This window comes from Cyprinodon variegatus, unplaced genomic scaffold (genome assembly GCF_000732505.1).
Source record: "Cyprinodon variegatus isolate N-32 unplaced genomic scaffold, C_variegatus-1.0 Scaffold1265, whole genome shotgun sequence".
Classification (NCBI taxonomy): domain Eukaryota; kingdom Metazoa; phylum Chordata; class Actinopteri; order Cyprinodontiformes; family Cyprinodontidae; genus Cyprinodon; species Cyprinodon variegatus.
Genome location: NW_015151718.1, coordinates 172,994 through 181,658, shown reverse-complemented (window position 1 = coordinate 181,658; position 8,665 = coordinate 172,994). Strand labels below are relative to the sequence as shown.

At 43.2% G+C, this 8,665-nt stretch overlaps 1 protein-coding gene across 1 annotated transcript in view; it reads left to right on the top strand.

Moving 5' to 3' along the window:
• LOC107102501 (brain-specific angiogenesis inhibitor 1-associated protein 2-like) overlaps positions 1–8,665 on the top strand; it is a 63,980-nt gene that overhangs the window by 14,171 nt on the left and 41,144 nt on the right. Inside the window, exons 2-3 of the mRNA XM_015401830.1 lie at positions 3,403–3,478; positions 6,554–6,640. Of these exons, the coding sequence (XP_015257316.1) occupies positions 3,403–3,478; positions 6,554–6,640 (163 nt within the window). The remainder of the gene's footprint in view (positions 1–3,402; positions 3,479–6,553; positions 6,641–8,665) is intronic.

Genomic DNA, 8,665 nt, shown 5'->3' with positions numbered 1-8,665 from the left:
CTGCTGGAAGATGGCAGGAGGGAGGGGCTACTATATTTGGCCGCTCCCTGACTCTGTGATCGCAACGAAAATTATTTTTTTACTGATTAACCCTAAATTCATTAAATCACAGTGAACGTATTAGTTTTAGGTATAAATGATGATCCATTGATTATTCACTCGACTTTTCCTTTAACTTTTCTTGTAACTGAATGACGACTGATCCTAAAAGGACGCCTCCCATAGAGGTGACCCGGTGTCGACTGTAAAGGCGTGACTCTGCTGATCGCAGCGATATTAACAGCAGCAAACCCAGTGTTTTTATCTGGGCTGCTCTCCATCCTGGTTTTCCTCTCTGTGCTCCGATCCATCAGGAGCTGATGCACTTTCAGACTCACTTTGTTCTGCAGCCCATCCTTACATAACCAGGGAGGAGGGGGTCTAGGGGTTTAATTATAGCCCTATCTATCCATCTATTATATTCTGTGTCCATCTTCCTCTTAAGGTGTTATTGTGAGGCTGCCTTCCACGTGTTAGAACCTGCATCATATCGCATCACTTCAACCTGACAGACTCAGAAGGTCACTGAGCCCTTTAAGCTTCAGCTCCTTCCCTCCATGTCCCGCTCCACTTCACCCTTTCAAGCTAAACTTCCTTTAAGAGGTTTTATTTTTTCTTCCGGTACTCCGATTACACGCTGTCCCACTTCTTACTTCCTTTTTTTGGAGTCTACTGCGTTTAAGGTGATTGCCGTGCGTCAGCATCCATCCTGAGCTGAAAGCCGCCATGAACCGTCCACCTTCTCTCCATCTGCCTTCTTTTTTGTTATTTTTTTTACTTCCTACTCTTCTTCACTCATCCATTATTGTTTTTTAAAGTATTTCTCCTTTTCCAAAAAAATCCTTGACCTGAAAGAGACCTTTGACCTTTCCCAGTAAAGTTAGTTTACGAGGCTTTAAAGGCTTTTAAAGGTCTGAATAATTTGATCTGCTAATGGCTAACTCCCTTTTCATTTTTTTTCTTTGCTTTAATCCTTTAAATGTCTAAAATAAGTTAAGCCTGTCAGGAAACATCTGACTGGAGGGAAAAGATCTTTTCGGTTTGGTTGGAAATGCACCAGCAGAGAAAGGCCAGAGATGGACGAGCTGTAAGACTCGTTAGACTTTCTTCTCGTCTGTTTTGTCACTTTTTAACGAGCCCTGCGGCCTCAGAGCGGGATGTTTGTTCTCCTGGTGCAGATGGATGGTATACCATCTGACACGCAGGCGAAGCTCGGAGATCTGCAGCTAGAAATAAACACACATCAGTCAAAATGCTCCCTGTTTTCAAAAGGCCAAAGTTGCATCTAGTGGTTTTTACTGCCGATCCTTTAAGGTTTGTTTTTCTGTGTTTGACCTCCTGTACCGGTTTTTATCTCTGCTTAATTCCTGCTTTATTTCTTCCTGGATTTAATAACCAGTTCTTTCGACTTTCTGAGTCACTTTAAGATAAAATGTGGGGAGTTTGTTTACTTTGCAGCCATAAATGACTGTTTTAAGCCATTTCCCAGACTGAATGGATTCACCACTTTTGGAATATGGAAGAAAAACTGCAAATGTCAACCTTTTTGATGAACTCTAGCCAATCAATAAACACAGGATGCAGTCATGCAGCCTCTAACCAGTGAACTCGGCTCATTTGGTCATGTGATGCAACAGTTGGGCATAGCTTTGTTCTCAGCTGAATGAGGAGTTTTTCTTGTTAATTATTTCATTCTCCTGTGCTGTCGTCGCTCCACTGGCTTCCAGTCCATTGATTTTAAACTTCTGCTGTTTGTTTTTAACGCCATCCATGGCTTTGACCTCTTACTTGTCTGAGATTTTAAGTTTCCGTAATTGTGGCAGAGCTTTACGCTCCTCGGCTCAGCTTCTGTTAGAGGTCCCTAGGTCAAGCCTCAAACAGTGGGGCGATGGTTCTTTTGCCGTTGCTGCTCCCAGACTGTGGAACAAACTACACCCTGACAGCCGCACCACTACTGACCTCAGCCTTTTTTTTTTTTTTTAGTTTAAAACCCACTTTTTTAAATTAGCTTTTAATTCTGACTATAATACTGTCTCTTAGATGTCCTCTTTCTGTGCGCTCCTTTCTATGCACCTCTGGAAGGCTGTTAATGTCCTGAACCATTACAGCACTTTGAATTGTATCTGTATGTTTTATATGTGTTATGTATTGTTTTATGGCTTTGTTGTAAAGCATTTTGGGTTTCATTTGGCTATTGTAAAGGGCTATACAAATAAATTTGATTTGATCTGATTACAAAACATCAGGTAGCCACTAATAGACGGCCATCAGAGTTTTTCATCTAATCTGACTGAGCCAGCTGAATTTTTAGCAGATAAAAAAATCATTGTAAGAATTCAATGTGTAAAAATTCAGTGTTTAAAATTCAGTGTACAAAAAAAGGCAGATGCAAATGAGTTTTTCTTCCATACATTGATGCATAAATAAATAAAGTTGCTTTTCGTTTGATGTTCACTGAAAGCCGTGGTTCCAAAGCCAGTCGCTTCAGCTCCCCGTCCTGCATCCTAATCTAAGGCCGGTGATTCCCAACCGGGGGTATGCATGCCCCTAGTGGTCCGTGAGTGCATTGCAAAGGGTACATGGAAATATTTGATTTCTTAAAGGCAATGTCCGGTCATATTCAGAATTCAAACTTGTGAAAGCTTACCGCACCGTGACGCCACTGCTGGTAGATGTCAGGAGTGAAGTTTACTATAATTACAAATGGCCGCTCCCAGACTCCCAGAAGCTAAATTCATGAAATCGGCGCCAACATATTAGCTTCAGGTTTAAATAATGATCCATTGATTATTCCTTGCTGACCGGACTTTTCCTTTAAGGAGTAAAATAAAATAGCGCTGGGATCTGTTCAACATTGTGAGGACCCAATGGAAAAATTAAAAACAAATTATTAACCAGAAAGTTTTTCTTATATGAGGAGGAGGTTATGGAGGGGAAAGTGAAACACTTTGAGGTTAGTTTCAAACTGCAACTATTCATCAGAGTAACTGACCTTCAGGTCATTTTATCTTTTTTTTTTTAATTTATTTTCTTTAAATAGCCACTGGCTGCAGGTTTGGAGACTGAGGGAAGCGGCAGCAGGTCCAAATCTGCTGCTGAGCTCCGAGTCGGCAGCCAAAATCAGGTTTTATTTCAAAGCAGGCAGCAGGGGAGGTGTGAGGGACGGATCTTCACACACACACACACCCTGACACAGAAACCCTCCAGTCCGTCAAGCTCCCATCCTGCTGGATTCTGGCTCCTCGCAGCGCGTCCTGTCCTCCTCCTCATTGGCTCGGCCGGGTCACCGTAGCAGCTTTGGCGTCAGCTTCTATCCTGCTTCCAGTCTAACAGAACTGTTTGTTTTTGTCCCCTGCTTTGCAGAACATCATGGAACAGTTCAACCCGTGCTTACGGAACTTCATAGCCATGGCCAAGAGCTACGAGAAGGCTCTCACCAGTGAGTACACCAACCGTCTCCTGTTTACTCTGTGGTGGCGGAGGGCCGGCTGGCCTAACGCCTGGTGCTGATGTAGATCCTCCTGGAATAAAGTGATGATGATGATGATGATGATGATGATGATGATGATGATGATGATGATGATGATGTTCTGCAGAGTCACGTTTTACCGTCTGAATCCAGACCTAAACTGACGGAGCTCTGTGGTCGGTTAGAGTTGGTATCTTATTCACTTCTGTGCTGGAATCTCTTCATGATGGTCTTCCGGACCGTTTCCCGCCTCGTCTCCCTCCTTGCTTTGCTGTACCTTCACTTCTTAAATGTCTGCTTCTTCTTTGCTTCCTCTGTCATGGCTTCTAGTTGCTTTTGCTCATGTGTTTGCATGGTCACGGGTGTGAAAGGTGGGCGCCTCAGACGCCAGCGGCTGGAGGCTAAAAACAAAGCAACCGAGGCGTCCTGCGGGAGCTAAGTGGAGCAGGGGGTGTTGCTAGAGTAACGGTACCTCCACCCATGGGGCCGAGGAAATGGGAACAGGCTGAGAGAGAATCCAGGACAAGACAGTCGGGATGTTTTATACAAAACAATCAGAACTTTTTGGTTTTTGGATAAGATTTGAATGGAGTTCCAGCTCTGATACTGGATTTGATGCTTTAAGAAGCATTTCTCTGTTGGTGATTGAGTGCGTAGGGAGGAGGATGCTGCCCCCCCGGCGTGGCAGCGCCTGGCGTGGAGCAGGACTCTCCTTTTGTTTAGAGGAGTGGAGATGCAGGGAGAACTCAGCTGCCTGCAGGAACAGAAAAGGAGGCGTCGCTCCTGACTGATAGATGAAGCTAAAAATAACCCTGCTACTCCCTGAGAGGGGATTGCACTTCATCAATGCCTCGCCACAACTCTGAGGGGGGGGGGGAGTTTAGGCTCAGACCAAGTAAAAAGGGCGGAGCACCCAGCAGTCATCTTATTGTCAGTGGAAAAAAATCTGCTACTGGTTCTAGAGACACGGTGGCGTCTGCATCCCAGAGGAGGTTAAAAGCAGCCAGTCATTGGGGGGGGGGGCTTACTTGGACTGGGTTGTTTCCAGAGTCTTAAAACTAGAGATGCAACTAACCTTTATTTTGCTAATCAATTAATCGGTCAATTATTATTTTCATTAATGATAGGATGGATAAAGGTTACTTTTCATGAAAATAAACCAGGTGAAACTCAAACTTTTCCACCTGGGGAGTTCTGGATGGAGCAGATTGGCAGCGGAGTTTTTATTTATTATTTTTTTTATCTTAAATGTTTTTCAACAATTCTGGTATAATTCCTGCTGTTAGTGAGTCGCTCTGTCAGCTAAAGGCAGGTTTTACAGTCTCTATAAACCAGTTAACAAATAATCAATCAATCACTATATTAGTTGATTGATATTTCAATTATCCATTAATCCAATTAATTGTTTCAATTCTACCTTAAACCTCCTTGATGACTGAGGAGGGAAACTGGCGTGAATGAGCAGAACTCCGTGTTCGAAGTTCCAGCAAACTGAGGCTGGAAGATGCTGCATGTTTGGATGAGCAAGAAAAACGGCTCATCTGGAGGATAGTAAAGATCCGAACATGTTTCACCTTTTAAAACGACTTCAGTTCTGTTTCCTACAGTGAGAATTAGGGCTGCTGGCAAAAAACAAAAACAAAAAAAAAGTTAACAGTTTTTATTTTATTTTTTTTTTGTTTAATATGAGGAAAAAGGTCAGAATTCTGACTTTAATCTTAAAATTCTGACTGTTTTTCTCATATTTAACTCAAATTAAATAAAAAAACATCAGTTCACCTTTTTTTTTCAAGTAGCTCTATTCCTAACAAAAAATAAAAAGTCCAAACTCTAAGATAAGTCAGAATTCAGATTCTTTTTTTTTTTTAAACGTATTAAACTCACATAACATAAAAATCGGTTCACTTTAATGGTCTTCTGTAGTTTCCTCCTAAACTCAAATGATCACATCTTTAGCATCTTTAAATGTCTAAAATGTTCAATCAGAGCAGATCTGTTGAGGTTCGAATCTTCTTCAACTAAACTTTGAGTCCCAGTGATGTAGATCTTAGAAACCCAGAGCAGAAAGCATCTTTGCGGTAAAAGCGGCGAGCCCGGTCTGAGGCTCTGGGCTCAGAATAGATTGCTATTGTTTTCCAAGCGAGCGCTTTGTCATTTTCTCCTCCTCTCTGGGATTCAGGGAGTGAATGAAAAACAGCCTGAGCTGACAGCTCGGTGATAAACCCGGCCTCTGCTGTCGGCCCCAGCCTCCGACCCGCTCTCCGTCTGCGCCTGTTAGGGCCCGACTCACCGAGCAGCTGCAAGGAGACCCTTAAAACCCAACATGGAGGAGGTCTGACAAGAGGTTTATTAAAAATGTTATAAGGAGGAGGGGATAGAAAAAGATCCCATTTATGTCACACAAATGTTTTCCACCAATAAGGAGGCTGCTGGGTTGGATTTAAATAGCCCAGATTTCTGATTTATTCAGCTAAACCAGCTATGATATGGAGGATTAACGATGGGATATAAACTACTAATATTGAGAATAAAATCATCACATTATGGAAATAAAGTGGTATCTTTGTGGGAAATAAAGTTAAAGTCTACTTTAATGCAATAACACAACATTATTCTCATAATGTTATGTATTTATTTTACCCAGTAGTAAACATTTGCTCTCATCATATAAAAAAGCCCTGATTTTTACCTTTTAATTTGTTTTATTCTTGGATTTTTAACCTCATGGTTTCCGGGTTTCTGCCCCATGGATACTCTATAAATTTCCTCTGTGATGTAGATATTTAATGCTGAAGATGATCAGCTGGAGATGATGACTTATTGGTTTGTAGAGAACGGGAGTTTTGCTTAAGCTGAGGCTTAATCTCTGCAGCTTTCTGCTTCCTGCGGTCCTTTCTTAGAGCTTTTTTCCTCCATTTCCGCCTGTCGCCCTTTAACCTCCCGTGCCTGGGCTTGCCTCTCTGTGGGAGCGGAGGGTTGCAGGGGATGGCTACAGAGCTCCGCTCGGCACCGTTGATCTGACGCCCCATGCTTCCATGTTTCCAGGTGTCACATATGCTGCAAAGGGCTACTTCGACGCTCTGGTGCGGATGGGCGAGATGGCCAGCGAAAGCCAAGGCTCTAAGGATCTCGGTGAGTCCTGGTAGAGTCAGCGGTTCCCCTGGTGAGGTGGAGGGGGCGGGGCTTGGATGGGATGGCAGAAGCAGCTGATCACCAACCTCCAACCAGGCAAACATACCACCAAAAAGCTTTTGCTGTCCGGTTGGAGCGCTCTCCATCTCTGCTGTCCCCTTCACCTTCTACGTGTTTGAGGAGCAGTCCCCCCCCCCCCACTGAGCTCATCATACGCTGTGTTTGTCTGGTCTGGCTTGGATTGGGTCTGGTTCCGCTCAGTCCGCTGCTCAGCGGCGGCGATGGGAGCCGAGGCAGCAGGTGGGAACATCGTTTGGGAGGAAGTTGTGTTGCAGCAGCAGATCTGTTAACATGGCAGGATGTGCAGGAAGTCAGTCCTGGATGCAGGTTCTTGTTTCTTATGTCTGGTTCTGATGTGGAACAGAAGCAGGAGAGTCAAAGGGTTCCTGAGATTCAGTTTTTATACCTTTTTATACCGTCCTTCAGAGCATCCTTTCATTTAAAGACACCATCCACAGTGATAATGCAGAAAACCATTATTTTTCACCAGTATTTTATTTAGATTTTCCTTTGCACTAACCCCAAGGAGGTGTTTCACCGCAGGCTTTCACTTTTTAAAAGCTTGTTTGAAAGGAGTCCATTGCTGCAGGATTTTAGTGTAACTTTTGTAAGAAAAAATGGCTTACTTCTGCTTGCATGCATGGATCTGCGTGGTAACGGCAAATCTCTGCACCTTTGGGCAAACCCACTGGGTTAGGGTTAGGCTGCTACCTAAAGAGCTGGAGTGAGAAATGTAGGCTTTTAATCTCGCTGAATGTAATCGCACCATAGCTCGATTTACACTACACTTTAGAAACCGTGCCGAGCATCTGTAGCGTTAGCGTTTCTAATGACCGATTCAGTTTTACCTGATCGATAACAAAACTGAAAAAATGTGTTTCAGGTGAACAAAGTAACTGTTAGACCGTGATATAAAGAGCTGGGTAGCGCTGTGGCTAGCTGTAGCTAACAGGTTAGCCTCACTAAGCTACACTACTTTTAAATTCGTGACAACCGTTCGTTTTCTACAAGTAGAATGACTGTTTTCTTTGTCTAAAAGCTCTACGAAAGTCATTTTTAAGATGTTCATTTTGTCCTCCGCCCTCAGATCTTAATAAAAAGAATAAAAATAAACTGAGAATTTTTATGTCTCTTTTTTAAATATCAGAGCTCAGTCTGTCTTAAAGCAGGACTTTCCTTCCAGACTGACAATGATTGTTTTCTACTTTCTGCTGCTTTAGATTGACGATGAAATGTGAAATAATAGCAGATATAGCTAATAAAATGTTAAGACTCCAATAGAGATTTGATCCTTAAGAAACGGGCGCAATACAGTTTTTCCGAGCGGAGTTGCCACATGATGACGTCATAAGAAGGGGCGTGGCCCCGAGCAGATCTGTGTCGTTGTTTCCTGCGTCTGGAAGCCCTGATTAGACGATCGTTTATCGTTTCCACTTCCCAAAATCCGACTCTGTCAAGTAAATTCAGCAAAGGCTGCCTTCTTCACCTGACCCTCTGCAAACTTCCTCAATGATACAGGCTCCGCCATGTTGGTTTGTTTCCCTGTAGAGAGCAGGAGTACCATAGATCGCCAGTAGGAGGCGAGGAACTGTGATGGTGCATAAACGCTTGTAAGGAACCGAGCTTAACTAATCCAAGCTCGGCACGTTTTCAGAGGGTGGTGGAAATGGGCTAATAACTGAGTTCCGCTGCGATTTAAAAATTGCATTTTTTGAAATTGCAAAAGCAATTAATTGCCCAGCCTTATTTTATACCCTTTGTAGCTTTTTATCGATACCTTTACTTAGTTTTTGATATAACTTTTTAAATGTTCTGTATTTTATTTGTATAAATGTGCAGAATAGTTTTAGTGATTTTTGAGCCCCCCCCCCCCCCCCCCATCCACGTGTCTCCATTTTCCACAGCTTCGTTGCTTCCATGTTTTCGGCGCTGCATGGCTGTGCGTTCAGAGGGTTGCTTGTTGTG